Source organism: Coregonus lavaretus (assembly GCF_964263955.1).
Source record: "Coregonus lavaretus genome assembly, chromosome: 14".
Lineage (NCBI taxonomy): Eukaryota > Metazoa > Chordata > Actinopteri > Salmoniformes > Salmonidae > Coregonus > Coregonus lavaretus.
Window position 1 is genome coordinate 5,660,722 of NC_140001.1, and position 24,172 is coordinate 5,684,893.

A 24,172-nucleotide genomic window follows, 5' to 3' on the forward strand; every position below is an offset into this window, starting at 1 on the left:
AATTGACCAATCAAATGAGACCAATCAAATGAGACCAAGTCTACGGTAACCTAAACACTCCCAGGCCCAGTCTCCACAGGTGTCACGGCATCTAAAGGCTTTTGTGTGGGATGAGACCAATGTAAATAAGACAGAGTTCCTGAGAAGACAATAAAAACCCTTCGCATAATAGAGTAATTCAGAGTTCACCCTGTACAGACACAAGTTACCACAGAAATCATACATCCATATAGATAGTATCTGAGTTATTGTCACGCCCTGACTCTGGGGACTCTTATTTGTTGAGTCAGGGTGTGCATTTTCTATGTGGTGTAGGTCTATGTTGTAAGTCTAGTATGTCTAGATCTATGTTGGCCGGTGTGGTTCCCAATCAGAGGCAGCTGTCGCTCGTTGTCTCTGATTGGGGACCATACTTAGGCAGCCTATTGGCACTAGTGGGTTGTGGGATCTTGTTCTGTATAAGGTTTGTTTGTGTGTTACCTTAGGACTTCACGTGTCGTTAGTTTATTGTTTTGTCGTGTGTTTATTCGTGTTAATAAACATGTGCATATCACGCTGCGCCTTGGTCTGACCCGTTCATCAGCGAGCGTGACAGTTATCCTCAGTGAACAAGTTTCAGATACCAAACATGGATACTATAGCATTATTCTGTCACTATACTCAATCCTCTGTAGCTCAGCTGGTAGAGCACGGCGCTTGTAACGCCAGGGTAGTGGGTTCGATCCCCGGGACCACCCATACGTAAAAAAAAAATTTATGGATAAAAGCGTCTGCTAAATGGCATATTATTATTATTATAACAGAGAGCTACATTTTGGCCCCTCAGAGGGGGAAAGGCTGACTAGTCCTTGGGTATTGTCCTTTGTGCATTCCTTGTGTTCCTGGACCATTTGCCATGCAACTCCAGGTAACAGAGAGCACATAAATTAGGGCCGAGCCTACAATACCAGGTCAGACCCCCTTTTGCCTCCAAAACAGCCTGAATTCTTTGGGGCATGGAAACATTGCGCAATTGGTATCAAGGGACCTAACGTGTGCCAGGAAAACATTCACCACACCACAACCACCAGCCTGTACCGTTGACACCAGGCAGGATGGGGCCATGGATTTTGCTTACGCCAAATCCTGACTCTGACATCATCATGACGCAACAGGAACCAGGATTTGTTGGACCAGGCAATGTTTTTCCACTCCTCAATTGTCCAGTGTTGGTGATCGAGTGCCCACTGGAGCCGTTTTTAGGTGATAGGAGTGGAACCCGGTGTGGTCGTCTGCTGCAATAGCCCATCCGTGCGTTCCGATCAGTGGAGGCTGGTGGGAGGAGCTATAGGAGGACAGGCTCATTGTAATGGCTGGAATGGAATCAATGAAACATTCAAACGTGGTTTCCTAATGTTTGATGTGTTTGATACTGTTCCAATGATTCCATTCCAGAAATTACAATGAGCCCGTCCTCCTATAGCTCCTCCCACCAGCCTCCTCTGATTCTGAGATGCCGTTCTGCACACCACTGTTGTACTGCGCCATTATTCGAGAGTGCTCTTCTCGGCCATTGATGGCCTGATAAATCCATCTAATTGTGTTGAGTTTGCGGCATATTTCAGAGATAAGATAACTAACATTAGGCTGGGTATAAGTCAAGCAAGACCTGATGAGAAGTTTGATGAAATGGTCCCTAGCCTACCACGCAAAAACACTATGGATTTATTTTCCCTGGTTGACACAGACATGCTAAGGAAAGTGATTTCACAACTTAACCCTTCTACCTGCCTTCTCAATCTTATCCCCCACCAACTTCTTCAAAACAGTTTTTAATTGCATATCTGAAGAAGTGCAAGCTATTGTTAATCACTCCCTGTTTACAGGCACTTTCCCCACTGCACTAAACACTGCTATGGTGAAACCCCTTCTGAAGAAAAGGAATCTAGATTCTTCAGCTTTTAGCAATTTTCGGCCAATCTCCAACCTTCCATTCTTAAGCAATTGGTTTTCAAACAGCTCAATTATTTTTTAAGTGGCAACTGTATTGTTTGAAAAATTCCAATCTGGTTTTCGTGCCCACCACAGCACACAGACAGCCTTAGTTCAAGTGGTCAATTATCTTAGCGCCAACACAGATCCCAAACAGCTCTCTGTCCTTGTACTCTTGGATTTAAGTGCTGCATTCGACACTGTTGACCATGATGTCCTTCTGGACAGACTGGAGAGGCGGGTTGGCCTCTGTTGACCATGATGTCCTTCTGGACAGACTGGAGAGGTGGGTTGGCCTCTGTTGACCATGATGTCCTTCTGGACAGACTGGAGAGGTGGGTTGGCCTCTGTTGACCATGATGTCCTTCTGGACAGACAGGAGAGGTGGGTTGGCCTCTGTTGACCATGATGTCCTTCTGGACAGACTGGAGAGGTGGGTTGGCCTCTGTTGACCATGATGTCCTTCTGGACAGACTGGAGAGGTGGGTTGGCCTCTCCGGTCAAGTTCTAAATTGGGTTAGGACCTATTTAAAATTGGGTTAGGACCTATTTAACCAGTCAAGAGTGTTTTGTCACCCTTGGTGATCATAATTCAGAGAAAATATATTTCACGTGGCGTTCCACAAGGTTCAATTTTGGCTCCGGTACTTTTCAGTTTATATATGTTACCCCTTGGCAGCATTATCAAAAAGAACAGCATTCATTTCCCCTGCTACGCAGACGATACACAACTTTACATTTCTGTGTCACCAGAGGATTTTAGCTCCACAGATAAATTATTATTTATTTTTAGTCATTTAGCAGACGCTCTTATCCAGAGCGACTTACAGTTAGTGAGTGCATACATTTTCATACTGGCCCCCCGTGGGAAACGAACCCACAACCCTGGTGTTGCAAACGCCATGCTCTACCAACTGAGCTACAGGGGACTATTATTATTAGAGTGTATTAGTGATTGAAATACTTGGATGGCTCACAACTTCCTCCAGCTAAATCAAGACAAGACTGAGGTACTTATTGTTGGAGCCAAAGCACAGAGAGAGAATCTGGCCGCACATTTTAATTCACAGGCAATAAAGGTAAAACACCAGGTAAAAAAACCTAGGTGTTATTTTAGATTCTGAACTCAATTTCGAATCACACATCAGGAATGTGACCAAAATAGCTTTTTACCACCTGAGGAACATTGCCAAAGTGCGGCCGTTTCTCTCTCAGGCTGATACAGAGAGACTCATCCATGCTTTTATTTCAAGCAGGCTTGACTACTGTAATGCTCTCCTGTCTGGTCTACCCAAGAAAGCCGTTGGTCAACTGCAAAACATACAGAATGCTGCAGCACGGGTACTGACCAAGACCAGATGGAGAGCACACATTACATCGGTTTTAAGGTCTCTGCACTGGCTGCCTGTGAGTTTTAGAATTCATTTTAAGATTCTTCTATTGGTTTTTAAATCAATCCACAATTGTGCAGCCCAATACATGTCAGACATGCTTTTAAGTTATGTACCCAGTAGGTCCCTCAGGGCCTCTGGCACTGGCCTTTTAACTATCCCAAAGCCTTGGACCAAGAGGCATGGAGAGGCAGTCTTTAGTTATTACTATGCCCCCAGCCTCTGGAATAGCCTGCCAGAGAACCTGAGAGGGGCTGGAACTGTGGCCATTTTTAAAAGAGATCTTAAAACACAGATGTTTAGCGTTGCTTTTCCTCAGGGAGCTTTTTAGTCATCCAGTTTTATTGTTATTCTTTTGTTTTTTATCCACTGAGATGCTGGAACCGGCGCGCCTGGCACCGACGATCATACCACGCTCAAAGTCGCTCAGGTCACTCGTTTTGCCCATTCTAATGTTCAATCGAACAGTAACTGAAAGCCTCGATGCCTGTCTGCCTGCTTTATATAGCAAGCCACGGCCACGTGACTCACTGTCTGTAGGAGCGAACCATTTCCGTGAACGGGGTTGTGTACCTAAAACTGCCCACTGAATGTATATACAATTCAAATGGTAGGCTAAATGGTAAGCTATATTATTAAAATACATATGAAACATATGTATTTGTCCCATTCAGTTTCACACTTGTGACCCCCCCCAAAAAATCTTCTCACATTTTTTAAACCACTGCGCTAGCTCACCTGACCTGTTGATGGACAGTTTGCTGGTCCAATCAGAGGGCAGAGTGTGCATTTTGCTAGCCAATCTGTTGCAAGTCGATGCTGCGGCTCTGGTCTGGCTGCTGTCTCTGGCTACTGTATCTGGCTACTGTCTCTGGCTACTGTCTCTGGCTACTGTCTCTGGCTGCGTGGAGAGTAATCCATGGAAACTCTGCCACAAAATGAGACAAAACCTGGCCAGGTAATTTCAAGTCATCAGTCTCAAATCAAAGTTGAGTCCTGAGTCTTGAGGGTCTAAGTCTCAAGGGTGGATGGGTGGGCGTATAAAGCTTGAATGTTTGAATCTCATCACGGACAACTTTAGCATTTTAGCAACTTTGCAACTACTTTTTAGCTACTTTGCATGTTAGCTTACCCTTCTTGTAAACCTTTAACCTATCTCCTAACCCTAACCTTAACACCTAGCCTAGCTAACGTTAGCCACCTAGCTAACGTTAGCTTTAGCCACCAAGTTAACATTAGCCACAACAAATTGGAATTTGTAACATATCATACGTTTAGCAAATTTGTAATAAATTAGTGGATTAGGCTATTTCAGCCACACCCATTGCTGACAGGTGTATAAAATCGAGCACACAACCGTGCAATCTCCATAGACAAACATTGGCAGTAGAATGGCCTTACTGAAGAGCTCAGTGACTTTCAACGTGGCACCGTCATCGGATGCCACCTTTCCAACAAGTCAGTTTGTGAACTTTTTGCCCTGCTAGAGCTGCCCTGGTCAACTGTAAGTGCTGTTATTCTGAAGTGGAAACGTCTAGGAGCAACAACGGCTCAGCCGCAAAGTGGTAGGCCACACAAGCTCACAGAACGGGATCACCGAGTGCTGAAGCGCGTAGGGCGTAAAAATCGTCTGTCCTCGGTTGCAACACTCACTACGGAGTTCCAAACTGCCTCTGGAAGCAACGTCAGCACAATAACTGTTCGTCGGGAGCTTCATGGAATGGTGTTCCATGGCCGAGCAGCCGCACACAAGCCTAAGATCACCACGCGCAATGCCAAGCGTCGGCTGGAGTGGTGTAAAGTTCGCCGCCATTGGACTCTGGAGCAGTGGAAACGCGTTCTCTGGAGTGATGAATCACGTTTCACCATCTGGGAGTCCGACGGACGAATCTGGGTTTGGCGGATGCCAGGAGAACGCTACCTGCCCAAATACATAGTGCCAACTGTAAAGTTTGGTGGAGGAGGAATAATGGTCTGGGGCTGTTTTTCATGGTTCGGGCTAGGCCCCTTAGTTCCAGTGAAGGGAAATCTTAACGCTACAGCATACAATGATGTTCTAGACGATTCTGTGGTTCCAACTTTGTGGCAACAGTTTGGGGGAAGGCCCTTTCCTGTTTCAGCATGACAATGCCCCCATGCACAAAGCGAGGTCCATACAGAAATGGTTTGTCGAGATCGGTGTGGAAGAACTTGGCTGGCCTACACAGAGCCCCGACCTCAACTCTATCGAACACCTTTGGGATTAATTGGAACGCCGACAGTGAGCCAGGCCTAATCGCCCAACATCAGTACCCGACCTCACTAATGGCCTCCTGTAGCTCAGTTGGTAGAGCATGGCGCTTGCAACACCAGGGTTGTGGGTTCGTTTCCCACGGGGGGCCAGTATGGAAAACGTATGCACTCACTAACTGTAAATGCTCTTGTGGCTGAATGGAAGCAAGTTCCTGCAGCAATGTTCCAACATCTAGTGGAAAGCCTTTCCCAGAAGAGTGGAGGCTGTTATAGCAGCAAAGGGGGGACCAACTCCATATTAATGCCCATGATTTTGGAATGAGATGTTTGATGAGCAGGTGTCCACATATTTTTGGCCATGTAGAGTATCATACACATTTGTATTCGTAACATATCATACGAAATGGATGGACATCCACAAATTAATACATACCATGTGAAACGTAACAGATCATACTAACTGGAGTGTCCTGGATTTACATTTGCTCTGTTACATCTAGTCCAGGTTTCTACTTAAACCTGCTTTGTAGGATACCACTCGGAGAGAGGTAAGCCCCTGCTTTTCAAATGGCACTATGGACAACTACTATTCCCTAGTTAGAGCCCATTGGTCTCTGGTCAAAAGTAGTTAACTTCATACGGAATTCATTTGGGATGCTAACTTTTTTATGTGGGTGGGAAAGTAGGCCACAGTGAGAAGCAGGCAGGGCTATAGTCCAGCTGTATTCTCCTAGGTTACGCAGTTGTGGCCAATCACCCTGCAGGTGTTTCAGGAAGTCATCTACCATAAACATTAGGGGTGTAACGATTCGTTTTAACAACGATTCGATTTGTATCACGATTCGTGGTTGTCGATACGATTCAAGGACGATATTGGTTCATTTAGAACGATACGATCCGAAACGATTCAGTGACTTGAAATCGATTCAGTAACCTTTTAGCCAAAAATTCAACCAGTGTGACTGAAATAAATACCTGGATACTGGACAGTGCAGGTGAAGTTTCCTAGATTCCTGTTTCTTGTAAGGACCGCAATGGTGGCTTGATAATTTCTCGCTCGTCGGCTTCTCCTCTGTCGTCCGCCATGCTATGTTTTGTTGTCTTTGCGCCGCTGCTGGCGCGGGGCGATGACGTCACGGATAGGCAGACTGAATCGAGTAATGTTTAAAGCCTTTATCATTAAAAGTGCTAAGAAAAAACATCCATATAAAGTCTGACGTGCTTAAATCCAATGGGTTATTTCCTAGTATCGATACAATCGATTTATTACATTTTAAAACGATGTTAGATTGATATATGTTGTCCAAAAGGCCAACTCGCCGAGCACAGATCGATGTAGTTGGATCATAGGAATATAAATCGATACATCGATGTAGTAGATGGATCATTACACCCCTAATAAACATTCTTCTTCCCCTAATCAAGGGACAATCGATAGACATCGGATCATTGCTGAAAAGTTTCACCTAGTATTTTATGGAGGACTAAAAGTGCCACAATTAAATAAATAAATACACCATTAAATAATTACTTAAATGTGTCATTAATTAATTAAAATTAGAATTAAATACATAAATGTGTTATTAAATGTGTCATTAATTAATTCAAATACCGATTCATTTTATGTAAAATACATATATAATAATTTCACTATTTACATTTACATTTCATGGTCCTGCGTTGGAGTGCTTCCTGAATTACTTAAAACTGTCAAACTGACCCATCAAAAGTTGGTAGGCGGAACCTAACGCCTGATTGGTTACCCTCTGCATCAAGCCAAGACAAATCAATTCCGGATAATGTCAGCAGGTCCTGCTTCTACATCCTCTGCTAAGTTTAAAATGTCTCTAACCAACTCCCTGGAAAGTTCACGGAGATCCTCCATTGTCTCTATCCAGGTTGGCCTACTCTACTTCAGACCAAAGCAATGGATCAGACTAGATTCGCGTTAGCCCCGCCCACTGACTTTGATGGGTCAGTTTGACAGTTTGAAGTAATTCATGAATCACTGCAATGCAGGATCATGAAATGTAAATGTAAATAGTGAAATAATTATATATGTATTTTACATAAAATGAATCGGTATTTGAATTAATTAATGATACATTTAATTACACATTTATGTATTTAATTCTAATTTTAATTAATTAATGACACATTTAAGTAATTATTTAATGGTGTATTTATTTATTTAATTGTGGCACTTTTAGTCCTCCATAGTATTTGGCTCAGGTTTGTGTTTGTTTAAAATGTTAAATGTGGAAGCTGAGCTGGGTGGTGTCATATGGAGTTGCGAGTATGGCGCTCTCTAATGGAAGGTTGTTGCTACACACCAAATAACATATGAACAACACCACACTTCTTAACGTTTGCCTCTTTAGGCCACCGATGTTAATGTAAGCTTCAACTTTGTGCTATGTCCATTGTTTCCGGATTTGAAATAGACAGACCGTACTATTATGGAGATTTCACTTGTAATCTATAGCAGAATACCTTTGCGCGGTGTCATTCTTACCTCAAACTTTCTGCTTCACGTCTATAAATATAAATAAATTGGTAATTTAGCAGACGCTCTTATCCAGAGCGACTTACAGGAGCAATTAGGGTTAAGTGCCTTGCTCAAGGGCACATCGACAGATTTTTCACCTAGTCGGCTCGGGGATTAGAACCAGCGACCTTTCGGTTACTGGTACAACGCTCTTAACCACTAAGCTACCTGAATACCAACATATTCACTCAGACTGGAGACTCGTTATCTGTTGCGGAATCCCTTTGAAATGGAGTCACTCTTACCTTTCCCTACAGTATATCCTGGCAGGGACTGCAGTTGAAAATTAGCCGGCTGGCTAAAACTGGCACTTTTACAGTAATGTTGATCATGTGCACTGTCCCTGTAAAACTACATTTAATAAAGTAATCCCACTCCCAAAGCATTAATTCACCCAGACACAGGAACAAGCTCACAGCACCCAGACAATGAGACCAAATGGTTAGCCATCTTTATTATGAAACGTTGGACCGAGTCACACGGCTCCAGTCCCTGTCCTGTTTACACCCTACTGGCAGACAGTTAGCCCTCTCACAGCTCGATATAAGGTGCCTGTTTATATAGGATCACCGTCTCTGTGCGTTAACCCAGTCTGTGTTCCAAATGGCACCTTATTCCATACATAGTGCACTACTTATGACCAGGGCACATAGGGTTCTGTATAGCACTATGTAGGGAATAGGGTGCCATTTTAGATTCCCCCTCAGTCTTTAGACTCCCCTGGCGTTGCCCCCCCGACCAGGCCTGACAGTTCACTAAGTCCCTTTGGGGGGGGGGGGGGGGGCTGTTCTGTTCCAGTGGATATATCGGCCACTGATTTGTATATATTTACGTTAGTCTCTCGTGATATGAGATTTGGTTTGCAGTGCTAAGATTATTTTCTATGTAGAGAGAGAAAGGCAGCGGGGTTCTAATGTGTGTGGCTGGAGAGTAAACCTAAAGCCAATTTAAGCTTGATCTGAAAATGTGGTCGGAGGCGTCGTACGGACGGTGTGACGTAAATTAGCGGAGCCTCCGGAGGCACGCAGAGGCCAAATTGAGCTCCATACCCCATCACCGTGCGCCGCCCAAATGTTGTAAGAGTGCGGAGGGCTCCGTATAGCTCCGCATTGACATGATTGGTTGATAGAAGGTGGGGGTTGGATGGTCCTGTATAAACACAAATTCACTTCATGGACAACTTTCTTTACAACAGCTCTGCGCTGCTCCGCGGACCGCAAGAAGTATACGTACCCTGACTTCAGAGGCCGTATCGCAGTAAATGCTGTGCGGCCACTGCAGACTTCGGACTGACCGCGCAGAGCGTTTCAGTAAACAGAATGTACGGCGTCTGTACTATTCTTACCTCCCACTGTCTTGAGACGACAACTGCTATCTAATGTGTCTAGGGGAGGAGTTAGAACTCAGGACATGCAGAATGGTAGGAACTGTAGAACCAGTGGGTGGGGTATACAACCGCGCTATAACACAGAGGCAGATTTGACAATGGCACTTATGCCTATAACGCAAAAAAAAACTAAAATCAGAAGGAAGTCTCAGAACGTCTAATGCAAAGAGGGGCATCCTCAAACATTTTGGACCGGCGAAGGGGAGTGTGAAAGATTAATTATCTCCCAGTCAATTACACTTGTAATTCATGACAATACTGGCGTATTATCAGTGGCCATTTTCTGTCTGTCTGCTCAGTGGGCTGGCTCCAAGCTGAGGGGAAGGACAACTGGGAGAGGGCTTGTTCCACAGAATACAGTGCAACTCCAGAAGCAGAGAAGTCAAAGGGAAAATAGTTAAGGACACACTTCCAGGGCCTAGCTAGCTGTGAGAGAAAGGGTTGTCTTATTTTTTTCTTTGTTTTTAGTAAGACATTTCATTTAGGGCTGCGACAGAACAAGATGAGACTAGAGAACAGAACAAAGAAAATAAAGGATAACCACAACTTTTCCTTGTCAGAAAAACCTTCCAGAAGTTAGGAGAAAGATCTATGATACTCGAGCAGTGATTTGTAGTTCTCTCTTTTTTTTCTTTTCTTTTTTTTTACAAACAGCAAAACATCTGATTTTTTTCATTTCACATTTCCTTCTACTTTTTCCCCCTCCGTAGTTCTCCATATTTAACATGGATGTTCTAACCATTTATTTTTTCCTGTCTTTTTCATTTTTCATATTTTAATTTAAGAAAATAGTAGAAAGTTAGTAACGACCTCGAGCTATAGCCAGGAGGAGGAGACAACCAGTCTGATCCAAAGTCCTGCGTAGAGGGGAGGCTGCAGCCACACTGAGGAGCTCTTGGGCTGCTAGGATGACGTGTGTGAGGGAAGAATGGAGGAGAGGGTGTGTGGTGAGATGGGGAGGAGAGAGAGAGAGGGGGAAGGTACAGAGAGAAGCGAGGAGGAGGAGACGTTCGGTTGGGGAGAGGAGAGGAGAGGGCTACACACTGGTCAGGTGATCAGTCCATTGGTCTCTTTTCTCCGTGTTTCTTTGTAAACTCCTCTGCGTTCTTAAAGAATTTTTTCCGGTCCTTTGAGTATTCTTCTGCTAGGTCCGCCCTCAGGGGGTGCTCTGGCTGGGGGTCGTTCACCAACGCAATCAGGGACTGAATTACTGCAGAATAGACAAACAGCCAGTCATGACATTGCAGAAACTGAATCAGTGCAGAATGAACAGATTTTATTTTTGACCACAGAAGCAATTACTACATCTTCAACACAAAGTTAGCACACAATTAACTGATACACAAACGAAAGTCAGTCATGACATTGAACTAGAATACTTGACTGATTGTGTTCTCTTGTGCAAAGTTGCTTTTTTCTTTTCACTTCAGTCATCTGCTCATGTTCTACTGTCCAGTGTCTGGGTATCATGCCAGTGTGAGGGTATCATGCCAGGCTATCATGCCAGTGTGAGGGTATCATGCCAGGCTATCATACCAGTGTGAGGGTATCATGCCAGGCTATCATGCCATTGTATCATACCAGTGTGAGGGTATCATGCCAGTGTATCGTGTCAGGGTATCATGTCAGTATTGCAGAATAATTTACATTCTATGTAAATTATAGAGATTTCAGTCTGACTAGACATGTATGATCAACTCAACTTTCAGGAAAATCCAGCACTATTAGATTTGTGTAAAAGTTCAAGCTAATGTTTCAGTGCTCCAACCAGAGAGTGCCTATGGGGAAGCCGAGGCTCATCCACTGTGGTCAGTTTTAGTGGCTTGCTCCCAGGAGTGCTATAGAACTGCTGTGTGTGTGTGTGTTTGAGACCCACCTTGGTCAGTTTTGGTGGCTGGTTTCCAGTTCTCTGCGCTGATGACGGGCAGACACACCTGTCCCTTCTCGTCGATGTTGGGGTGATAGATCTTCGTCTTAAACGTGATCTTGGGGGGCTTGAAGGGGTACTCGGCGGGGAAGATTAATTCGATCCTGAAAGCTCCCTTGTCATAGGGAGCGTTGTCCTATAGAGGAATAATGTGTAGACAATCAACCGTGGTTAGTTAGTGCAACAATGACCATATCCAAGGAGCAACCCGTATGTTAGGACATTTAATTCATGTAATAGTCCTTCTAGAACCAGAACAGAGACTTATGTGAATGTAATCGCCTTCATGAGAGAATTGTGAAGCCATGAATCAAATGATGATGGGAATAAAACCACTTACAGGGACAATAAGACCTTGCCAGGTCAGTATGTTGGATTCATCCACTTGAATGTTTCGGAAGTTTTTCATTCCAGACTTACGAATCTCTTCAAGTTCCTGAAAGAGAGGAGAGAGAGAAACATCATGACATGTTAAGACAGACGATTGTGTGCTTCTCATGTTACTGTCTGGACAGACAACATATTAATAATGAATGTTTTGTTTGGTCCACAGAATTCAGTTAGCTAGCTAGCAGCTGCGTCTGTATTAGATATAGACAATTAAAAAAACGTTTCAGTTTAGGTTTTGTTTACTGCTGCAAACCGAGATGACCTCATGAAATAATTGACTCATGTCATGGTGCAGTTTTACATTTACATTTTAGTCATTTAGCAGACGCTCTTATCCAGGGCGACTTACAGTTAGTGAGTGCATACATATATATTTTTAAAGTACTGGTCCCCCGTGGGAATCGAACCCACAACCCTGGCGTTGCAAGCGCCATGCTCTACCAACTGAGCTACACTGACGTCTTCTATCTTGATAGCACCATAGCTGGCTATCTAGCTAGATATCCAACTGGAGTGGTACCCAGACGGTGACAAAACCAAGATTATTGCATTTCCTTGGCAATTTATTTTATGCTTACTGTTTGCTAGTTAGCCAATTAGCTAGCTACCGAAGCTCTGGCTAAATCGCGTGGATGAACAGGGTAACTTGAATAAATTGACTCATGTCATGGTGCAGTTTAGGACGATAATAAGATAGTGACTGAGTTGTACTAAATAATGACCAAGCTCTTGATAGCCCATTCTAGCAAACCCTTTAAACATTGGGACAGTGAGGTTGTGTTTCGTGTGAGTCACAAAATAAGCGAAACATCCTTTCCAATGTAGCTGGGCAATTTTGGTAGCTACTAGCTAGCTAACCTAAAGTAGGAAACAGCAAAGACAGCTCTGTAACGGAAATAGCTAACTTAACTACACTACTAGCCATCGCAAGGTTGTGATAAACATACATTGATCGGTGTCAATGTAGTTTTTAACCTTTTAAACATTGGGACAATGAGGTTGTGCATCGTGTGAGTCACACAGTAAGCGAAACATACTTTCCCCATTTAGTTAGTTGGGCTATTTGGGTAACTCCTAGCTAACCTAAAGTAGCCATACAAAAACAGCGAAGACAGCTCTGTAACGGAAATAGCTAACTAGCGAGCTACGCTACTAGCCATCTCAAGGTTGTGATACACAGAAATTGATCGGTGTCAATGTTGTTTGTACAGTTTCGGAGACTGATGTCATTACTAAGTATGAGCAAGCAACGTCGCAGACTAGCTTCCCTGCTGATCCCCAGAACCCGGTCTCTCAATCTTATCTCTGGCCCTGCCGGTGCTTCCCCTGCTGATCCCCAGAACCCGGTCTCTCAATCTTATCTCTGGCCCTGCCGGTGCTTCCCCTGCTGATCCCCAGAACCCGGTCTCTCAATCTTATCTCTGGCCCTGCCGGTGCTTCCCTGCTGATCCCCAGAACCCGGTCTCTCAATCTTATCTCTGGCCCTGCCGGTGCTTCCCCTGCTGATCCCCAGAACCCGGTCTCTCAATCTTATCTCTGGCCCTGCCGGTGCTTCCCCTGCTGATCCCCAGAACCCGGTCTCTCAATCTTATCTCTGGCCCTGCTGGTGCTTCCCTAACCTGTTTTAAGCTTGCTGGCCTAGCTAGCGAGAGTGCCTTCTCGCTTTTAGCGGAACCTTACTTCAACACTTCTGGGCCAAATACGCATTAGGACAACAATACGATATCGTGACTGAGTCGTACTGAATAATGACCAAGCCCTTTGATAGCCCATTCTGACTTCAATATTGATAGAGATATGAAAATAGAGTTATCAGGATATTTACCTTGTGCAGTCTCCTGCTCGCCGCCATCTTGAATCTACCGTGTGTTCCCAGAATACACCGCGGTGGCTTGTCTTGCGGTCGCAGTTCCAAAAAGGCATTAGAAAAACATGAGCCAAAAAATATTTATTCTCTGTATCATGTGTTATATGACTCATTTTAGCACACTAAAGAGGCCACTTTTTTTCTGTTTTTGATGGCAGATTTGTAAACATTCAAACCAGCAAAGATTTTAGAAGCTACCAGAAATGCTTCATTTATTGTCTGGCTGATGCAGTGATTACTCAAAAGCCTTGACTCTGGAAATACCCTTATTGTACACTGCAGTGTAGCCTATATCATGCCTACCCGGACTATTTGCACTGCCCCCCCACCCCATCTTTTTACGCTGCTGCTACTCTGTTAATTATTTATGCATAGTCACTTTAACTCTACCCACATGTACATATTACCTCAACTTGCGGGGGTACTCCCTACTGTTATTTTTTATTTTACTTCTGCTCTTTTTTTCTCAACACTTTTTTGTTGTTTTATTTTACTTTTTTATTAAAAATAAATGCACTGTTGGTTAAGGGCTTGTAAGTAAGCATTTCACTGTAATGTCTACACCTGTTGTATTCGGCGCATGTGGCCAATACAATTTGATTTGATTTGATTTGATTTATAAACAGCTCAAAACTCTCCAGTTGGCTACTACACCAATTAAGCAAATTCATTCACTGCACTTGGATTTATAATATCAAGTGAAAAAGGTGTGTCATGTTCAGGGATCGGATCAGATCAGAAATAATTCAGTGTGTGTGCGTGTGTGACATTTGAAATTACGTTTCTGGAAATAGGATATATTCAAAGTAATAATTTTGAGATGGCTGTAGTTGTACGACTGTTCAGCCCGTAGTGGAGCCTATGGACCGACCATTGTAAACTAGTCACTTGCGAGTGTTTTGTAAATGAATGAAATATTCCCTCTCTACCCCTCTGTATAGAATAGAATATAATAGAACAAGTCAAGTTCTCTTGTAAACAATAACTGTGATGTGCTATCACAACCACCTGATGGTGCTATTATGCCTAGTTTAAAATCAAACCACTCAACAGACACCTCCATCCACTGTCTGTGTATGTAGTAGAATACAACGAATGACCACTAGATATTGCTGTAGTGTTTAAATAACAAGTGATAACTTCCTAAAATACTGTAAATAGGAACTCCTTTTCCAAGCTTGATATTATTAACCACTAGATGGCAGCAGTGGTCCTATAGTACTGCAATAATGATTTTATTAGGGTCGTAGGCTAAATTCAGATTCTACACTTCTCTCCCACTCCCTGTCATGGATTTCAAGCATTTTGCTGTTGTAAGCAGTGTCTGAGAGAATGCGCCAGTGCATACTTTGGGAGAAGGGTTGCGAATTAAGATGCGGCCAGTGTGTGAAGCATGGACTTTTTTTTTGCCCCCTTTGCAAGCCACAGTGTTGGTGCATGGGCGGTGCTAGCACTTGTATGAACACAGGTGAAACAGTCCTTTTCTCCTTTGCCCTGCAGCGATATCATAAACGTGTCATCACTCATCAGATTCATCATGCATAGCCTTACGCATGTTGAATGAAAAAGCTTTCTGTTGTGTATAATATAATAATAATAAACATTTAGATAGTGTAGCGCCAGCTAACTTTTTTTTTTATGAAGCTGACATGGGCTAATTGAGTGACTGCTGATGCACAACCACATTTAGAAACTGCACCTCGTGTATTCTATTATTCTAACTCTCAACAGTAAATTGAGACCCCGACTGAGTTCCTAAAAAAATAAAAAATATCAGTTCTTATTTGAATGTGGCCAACAAAAGGTGGGCCGTGGGCCGCCAGTTGTCCATCTCTGTCCTAGATGAATGATTTAATCATTGTCACGGATCCCCCCAGTACTGCTGCTCATTCCGTTCACCAGCTCCGGAGGTCACCGGCCTTCTAGGCGTCACTGATCTGGTTCATTACCACCAACCCCCGGACTGTCTTGTCTCATTACGCACACCTGGTTCCCATACCCCCTGATTAGTTTGTGTATATATGAGCCCTCTGTTCCCCATTGTCCTTGTCGATTATTGTACCATGTCTGCTGGTCTCGTGATCACAATGAATTACAGTTTACATGCCGAGTAATTGTGCACTCGTTATTATGGGTCTCATCCCGTGTATTATTTAGAGGTTTACACCTCGCTCTTCTGTTTGGGTTACAGGTGTGTGTGTGTGTGTGTGTGTGTGTGTGTTGGGCTTCGTCCACGTCGTTTTCCATGACGTACCTTATGTTGGGTTGAGCAATAAAAAAAACTATTACTTTTCCTGCGCCTGTCTTCTATCAGTATACAATCTGACAATCATCAAGCCAGTCTCAGAATTCCATAGAGAGAGAGACAGAGTAAACGTTCTAGGCCAAAGAGGCTGTAGTGAGAGTCATAGAATTAGAATGATTCTATTTCTAAATTTCACATAATGTATTTGACCCATGTCTGGTGTCTGTTGATGGTAAAGGGTGATAGATAACAGATGCTCTACTTCCATGAACAGTGGGCATGTCTGGCATACCAACAAGACACAAGATCAATCTGATGCCCTCATTGCCACCGGAGGGGATTTCTGCACGGAGACTGGCTGTGTGTTTGTGACCATGCATGCGTGTGATTGTTTGTTTCTTTGGCTGTTTATGGTTGTCCTTTCCCGTAAAAGAGGATAGTGAGAATTTCCCTTGGCCTTGTTTAGAGAGTCATTTCAGACTGAGGTAGTTGTAAACAATCAGAGGGGAGTTTGAAATGGCTTGGCTCAGAGTTATGAGCTATTAAAGTGGGATATGGTGAATGTGCTGTCAATACAGGGGGTAGAAACATTGGCTGGTAGGCAGACAGGCAGGCATACAAGATGGGTGGGCAGACATACACTATCAATGAAAATCTTTATCAAGGATATGCTTGGTTAATTTCTATTGAAAGGTTTGTTTGCACTGATAGGTTACAGATGAAACTGTCTGTCGTACCAAGCATTAAATCTTTAACTCTTTGGTAGACTAGAATAATAATGAAATATTTCCTGTAAATCAGGGGTTTCTACGTCTCCATGCTGGCGTGACCAGACCCGTTGGCACCCTCAGTCTATTCCTTATATAGTGCCCTTTGGGCCCTGGTCAAAATGAATGCACTATATAGGGAAAAGAGTGCCTTTTGGGACGTAGCCACTGTCTACGACCCTCAATCACCTGAAGAGGGGTATTCTGGGACAGGGGGAAAGCACAGATGGCAGATTGAGAGTGGCTGTCCATAAGAGAGGCTATAGACGTGCATTCGGAAAGATTTCAGACCCCTCGACTTTTTCCACATTTTGTTACGTTACAGCCTTATTCTGAACTGGATTAAATTGTTTTTTTTCCCCCTCATCAATCTACACACAATACCCCATAATCATAAAGCAAAAACAGAGTTTTTTTTTACATTTCTAAAAATATCAAGTATTCAGACCCTTTACTCAGTACTTTGTTGAAGCACCTTTGGCAGCGACTACAGCCTCAAGTCTTGGGTATGACGCTACAAGCTTGGCACACCTGTATTTGGGGAGTTTCTCCCATTCTTCTCTGCAGATCCTCTCAAGCACAGCTATTTTCAGGTCTCTCCAGAGATGTTAAATCGGGTTCAAGTCCGGGCTCTGGCTGGGCCACTCAAGAATATTCAGAGACTTGTCCCGAAGCCACTCCTGCATTGTCTTGGCTGTGTGCTTAGGGTCGTTGTCTTGTTGGAAGGTGAACCTTCGCCCCAGTCTGAGGTCCTGAGCGCTCTGGAGCAGGTTTTCATCAAGGATCTCTCTGTACTTTGCTCCGTTCATCTTTCTCTCGATCCTGACTAAATTTACAAATATTTCTAAAAACCTGTTTTCGCTTTGTCATTATGGGGTGTTGTGTGTAGATTGAGGCTGTTACATAACAAAATGTGGAAAAAGTCAAGGGGTCTGAATACTTTCCGAATGCACTGTAAATGAGAGCGTGGAAATTCTGCCCAGAGTGGGGCACCCCAACAAGAAATACCGTCAATACCACTGACCTAGAAAAGCCCAGGCTGGAGAGCAACAGTACTTATAGGTCTCAGGAAGGCAGAATCCGCTACACGGCTATACTCAGCCATGTCTCAGGGTAGTAGGTTGGTGTTCTGTTGATGTGTGGGGGCTGTGCTTTGGCAAAGTGGGTGGGGTTATATCTTGCCTGTTTGGCCCTGTCCGTGTCGTTGTCGCCCCCCCCCCCCCGTGCTACCTTGTCCCAGACATGCTGTTTTCAACTCTCTCTCTCTCTACCGCACCTGCTATTTCAATGCCCGGCTATCAAAAGCCAAGTGACATTTACTCCTGATGCACTGACCTGTTGCAACCTTTACAACCAATGTGATTATTATTTGACCCTGTTGGTCATTTATGAACGTTTGAACATCTTGGAGAAAAATCTGGACTTAATGGCCATGTACTGTTATAATCTCCACCCGGCACAGCCAGAAGGAGACTGGCCACCCTTCAGAGCCTAGGTTTCTGTCTTTCTAGGGAGTCTTTCCTTGCACTGTGCTTCTACATCTACATTGCTTGCTGTTTGGGGTTTTAGGCTGAGTTTCTGTATACATCTGCTGATGTAAAAAGGGCTTTATAAATACATTTGATTGATTGATATACATCCCCCCTGAAGCTAGGACAGCAGAGTCCCTGCCCATCTTCTGAAAGCAGCTGAAACCCTACCTCTTCAAAGAGTATCTTAAATAATCCCCCTCCTCACCTCGACCCCCCCCCCAGAACCTGTAATGAAGAACCATGTGAAAGCACTGACCCATTCTGCTGTGTGTGTGTGTGTGCATACAGTAATTCACTCTCACCATCTTCACCACCACACGCAACTGTTTACTTAACACAATCTGACTTTGTGTCTAAAGCTATGTTACAATGGGTTCATTACCAGCAGACCATTCAGCAACATCACTGTCAGTGTTGGACCGTCTCACCTCAAAGCTGTTACAACCTGTCTATAATTTAGGTCAGACGTCACTGTATTCATTTCTCATTCTCACGTGAAACTTCAATAAGCTTGATGGCTATGACAGGGCCAGGCATTATTTTGTCCTTTTAATTTAGTCTCTTCCTGTTTGAAGACAACAGTTTAATAGCTCAAAATTCCTTAGTTGGGCGGCACTAATATGATGGAGCATTTTTGGGCCATTCTGTGGCACGGGAACATGAATGGTCTTATGAAAACTGTCATTAAGGTGTGTGTGTGTCATCAGCCCATGGGAGAATGTCTTGGAGATTAAGTAGTTTGTCCTGGGCTCTGTGACCCAGTTAATGGAAAACCATTACAGATTGTGGCTGTGCATTTTCGTGCGACCACCAACTGTCATTTTAGTGTCAGTTCACTTTAGTGTCCCCCAAAATGACATGTTAAGAGTCTTCAGACGAATAAGGAAGTGAAAAAAAGAAAAAAAGAATAAAAAAAAAAAAAAGAATATAAACAAAATAATAACAAGTTCTTGGTACATTTCTTCATCTTTGGCTGACTATTCCTGGGGACTGCAAGGCCTCCCAGCCAATCACATCTGTGCACTTGGCCCTGGGACGAACAGCTGCTGTGTTGTAACTTCCTGATACTATGGAGGGGTTTTCCAGTTGGTTCACGCTATTACTGTGAAGTCCCTCATAGCTTTCATACGAGCCATTCCACAGTAACGGAATTACGCTGAGACTTAAAATGTATGCCAAACAAACCTACTGACCGGAAGACCTAGTGGCAGGAAGACCATGAGAGTATATACAGTATACAGTATGTGTGTTTGTGCATGCATACGTGTATACAGTATTTGCGAATGAATAGACATCTTCCCATACTCTTCCTTGGAATGTTGCATTACTTGCATGCCCCCCCCCCCCCTCCCCCAATCTCTCCCTGTTCCTCTGTAGTCAACCAACCAGGGAGTGTCAGCAGTAGAAAAACAGATCTGTCTTCAATGAGTGGTATATGTAGATAGACAGCCTGAGGGCATTCTCCCACACGCACGCACGCTTGCACACACACACACACACAACCTTGCATGGATGATTGAACATCTCATTTGATAAGAAATACCAAAAAACAGATACCGTAAGCTGCAAATGATCTGCCAGCGTTACAGAGGCGGGTGAGACAGATTGACAGACAAGGATATGGAGAGAAAGACAGAAGGAAGAATGGAGGGAGGGAGAGAGATGGAGGGAGAGGGAGAGAAGGAGGGAGGGAGAGAGAGGAGGAGGGAGGAATAAAAGATAAAGGCTGAGGTTAAGGTGAATTTATGGGACGAAGGCGGAGACTTTCACTTTGTTCCAAGTCATAGTGAAAGAGAAAGAGCCAGTCAGGTGTATAAATACACCTGTACCACTCCCTCATCCTCAGACTCTCTCATCCTCTCACTCTCTCACACTCTCACTCTCTCACTCTCTCATCCTCAGACTCTCTCATCCTCTCACTCTCTCATCCTCAGACTCTCTCACACTCTCACTCTCTCATCCTCAGACTCTCTCATCCTCTCACTCTCTCATCCTCTCACTCTCTCATCCTCTCACTCTCTCATCCTCTCACTCTCTCACACTCTCACTCTCTCATCCTCTCACTCTCTCACACTCTCACTCTCTCATCCTCTCACTGAACGACCTGCCTGAAGCACAGCACTCTGAGCAGCAACATGGCATCTCGAGTTACAGCTCTTCTCTTCATCGCAACAGTCTGCTTGGCTATGCAGCAGGTAAGAGACACACACACGTGCAGAGACAGAAGAGTCCTCACGAAATACTCCTCTGCAGTGATTGACTTAGAAAGTTGCACCAGCCTGGGGTAGTTACATAAGTAGAGCCTGGGTTACTCATATTGGTCTGCCTCTCTCTCTCTCTCTCTCTCTCTCTCTCTCTCTCTCTCTCTCTCTCTCTCTCTCTCTCTCTCTCTCTCTCTCTCTCTCTCTCTCTCTCTCTCTCTCTCTCTCTCTCTCTCTCTCTCTCTCTCTCTCTCTCTCGCTCGCTCTCTCCTCTCACTCCCTTTCTCTCTCTCTCTCTCTCTCTCTTTCTCTCTCTCTTTCTCTCTCTCTCGCTCTCTCCTCTCACTCCCTTCTCTCTCTCTCTCTCTCTCTCTCGCTCTCTCCTCTCACTCCCTTTCTCTCTCTCTCTCTCTCTCTCTCTCTCTCTCGCTCTCTCCTCTCACTCCCTTTCTCTCTCTCTCTCTCTCTCTCTCTCTCTCGCTCTCTCCTCTCACTCCCTTTCTCTCTCTCTCTCTCTCTCTCTCTCTCTCTCTCTCTCTCTCTCTCTCTCTCTCTCTCTCTGGCCATGTTTCTCTTCATCGTCTATCTCTTCTTTGACCATTCTCACCCCCTTTTCTCTCTCTATTTCTCTTCCTGTCTTTCCCATCTCTTTCTCTGTCTCTCCCTCCTACAGCATTCTCAGAGGTACCCGTGGACTGCTGCCTGGCGACCACTAAGACCCGTTTCCCTCGCCACTTCAAGATGTTCTCCTACCTTCTGCAGACCACAGACAAAGGCTGTGACATCGATGCCACTGTGTAAGTCTTCCTCTCTAAAACAAATGACATCACTCCCGCTATATGTAGGCTACTTAACATCTCTCCCGCTATATGTAGGCTACTTAGCATCTGTCCCGCTATATGTAGGCTACTTAGCATCTCATTGCATTTTCAGGCTGAATACAACTGTTATAAACATGATATGACACATTTTATAACCATACAAGAAACCACATTACTTAAAGGCTAGTTTCAGGTCTTGTCTTACACTCCTAGGCAGTTTGGAGGCCTGCCAGATTCTGTTCCCCATCAGCGGCTCACTGATCTCACTAGGTGGTGCCTGGAGCACTTTTTGGCAACCACTGTGATATAGTTGTGGATCTTGATGATTCACTTTGATACTGATCTATTTGTAATCGTATCCCTCCAGGTTTATCACTAAGACAAGAGCGAGACTGTGCACGCCCCATCCCACAGAGAGCAAGTGGGTGGCAGACTACATCAAACGTCTGGAGCGAACCATCTCCCTACGGAGAGCTGACACACCTCAGGAGTAAATGAGGTAGGTTTTTACTATATGTTCACACACGTAACAAATGAAAGAATATCCTACTTTCCTGTACTTGTGGTCCTCTGTAGCTCAGCTGATAGAGCACGGCGCTTGTAACGCCAAGGTAGTGGGTTCGATCCCCGGGACCACCCATACACAAAAAAAAATGTATGCACACATGACTGTAAGTCGCTTTGGATAAAAGGCATATTATTATTATAAATAATAATAATAATAATATGCCAATTATTATTATACTTGTCTCTCTTCATTTAGTCTCATAGTCTCATAGTTTGGCTAAACTGCATATATATTGAATTTGTTATTTTTTAAATTAAATTAATCTGCTGCAGTATTTTCACTCACTACTCAACATTTCAAGATTGTCTATTTTAATATCTGTCCTATCTGGTGCCTGTCTCCCTTACATGATGACCACAGCAGAGTAAGACCAGGAGAGGAGTGGAGGAGAACAGGAGTGGAGGAGAACAGGAGTGGAGGAGAACAGGAGTGGAGGAGAACAGGAGTGGAGGAGAACAGGAGTGGAGGAGAACAGGAGTGGAGGAGAACAGGAGTGGAGGAGTGGAGGAGAACAAGAGTTATGATACACAACCAAAGATGATACACAACCGTCCTGTCTTTGGACACATTCAGTTCAACCTTTTTTAGCATAAGAGTTTTACTAGATACTGTAGTAGAAATCCTTGGGAACAGTGCATACTGTAAATGCATATCATAGCAAAAACAATTCCCATCAGTATATTGAGAGCTGTGTTAGATTGGCTTGTGAAATGTTACATATATGTTGTACAATTTGTTAATATGGTTTGGTGGGTGGGTGAGATAAAATGTTTATGTGAATGCTAGCTGTAATGAAAATGTATATTTCAAATTAATATTTCCAATAAAATATTGAGATTTTGGAAAACTTTTGCTTATCTGAAACATGATTCTACCCTAAATGTTTGAGTTGTCCCACTTTATTGGGACAATAATAATCTATTTGAGTAATTTATCACAGTCTTTTCTAACATGCTGTCCAATAAGACCAACAAACTATTTTTAACACCTCGTTTGATGTGGTACTTGACTCTTCATATGGTTTACTTGAAACCTAGCCCAGTGTGAGCCAGCACACTCCCTTATAAACATTATAAAAGAGACAAACATGAAAAATGTACTTGTGGGACAGTTTATTCCTCTGTGTTCCACACCTATAAGGTGTGAAATGCAGGTTTTACATATTACAGGTGTGAAAACACTTGGATTACATGACGCTGCTATAGTACTATCTGTCCTTCAATAGTAACTACCTCAGGGGCAGCAGAATCAGTAGTATTTGCTATAGTAACTACCCCAGGGGCAGCAGAATCAGTAGTATCTGTCCTTCTATAGTAACTACCCCAGGGGCAGCAGAATCAGTAGTATTTGTTATTCTATAGTAACTACCCCAGGGGCAGCAGAATCAGTACTATCTGCTATAGTAACTACCCCATGGGCAGCAGAATCAGTAGTATCTGTCCTTCTATAGTAACTACCCCAGGGGCAGCAGAATCAGTAGTATCTGTCCTTCTATAGTAACTACCCCAGGGGCAGCAGAATCAGTAGTATCTGTCCTTCTATAGTAACTACCCCAGGGGCAGCAGAATCAGTACTATCTGCTATAGTAACTACCCCAGGGGCAGCAGAATCAGTAGTATCTGTCCTTCTATAGTAACTACCCCAGGGGCAGCAGAATCAGTAGTATCTGTCCTTCTATAGTAACTACCCCAGGGGCAGCAGAATCAGTACTATCTGCTATAGTAACTACCCCAGGGGCAGCAGAATCAGTAGTATCTGTCCTTCTATAGTAACTACCCCAGGGGCAGCAGAATCAGTACTATCTGCTATAGTAACTACCCCAGGGGCAGCAGAATCAGTAGTATCTGTCCTTCTATAGTAACTACCCCAGGGGCAGCAGAATCAGTAGTATCTGTCCTTCTATAGTAACTACCCCAGGGGCAGCAGAATCAGTACTATCTGCTATAGTAACTACCCCAGGGGCAGCAGAATCAGTAGTATCTGTCCTTCTATAGTAACTACCCCAGGGGCAGCAGAATCAGTAGTATCTGTCCTTCTATAGTAACTACCCCAGGGGCAGCAGAATCAGTACTATCTGCTATAGTAACTACCCCAGGGGCAGCAGAATCAGTAGTATCTGTCCTTCTATAGTAACTACCCCAGGGGCAGCAGAATCAGTAGTATCTGTCCTTCTATAGTAACTACCCCAGGGGCAGCAGAATCAGTACTATCTGCTATAGTAACTACCCCAGGGGCAGCAGAATCAGTAGTATCTGTCCTTCTATAGTAACTACCCCAGGGGCAGCAGAATCAGTACTATCTGCTATAGTAACTACCCCAGGGGCA

At 43.9% G+C, this 24,172-nt stretch overlaps 1 protein-coding gene and 1 long non-coding RNA gene across 2 annotated transcripts; one reads left to right on the plus strand and one right to left on the minus strand.

The window, feature by feature from the left end:
* Positions 1 to 8,576: 8,576 nt before the first annotated feature.
* Positions 8,577 to 19,587, minus strand: LOC311140986 (ubiquitin-conjugating enzyme E2 L3-like). Its single transcript, XM_084176255.1, has 4 exons — positions 13,672 to 19,587; positions 11,797 to 11,892; positions 11,406 to 11,592; positions 8,577 to 10,739 (listed from the first exon to the last, which is right to left on the minus strand). The coding sequence occupies exons 1-4, from the start codon at positions 13,696 to 13,698 to the stop codon at positions 10,585 to 10,587; spliced, it is 465 nt and encodes a 154-aa protein (XP_084032381.1). The 5' UTR covers positions 13,699 to 19,587; the 3' UTR covers positions 8,577 to 10,584.
* A 1,349-nt stretch (positions 19,588 to 20,936) lies between these two features.
* LOC311140988 lies at positions 20,937 to 22,688 on the plus strand. The gene is made up of 3 exons (XR_014614195.1): positions 20,937 to 21,255; positions 21,647 to 21,778; positions 22,208 to 22,688. It is a non-coding gene; the product is annotated as an uncharacterized lncRNA (long non-coding RNA).
* The last annotated feature ends 1,484 nt before the right edge of the window (positions 22,689 to 24,172 follow it).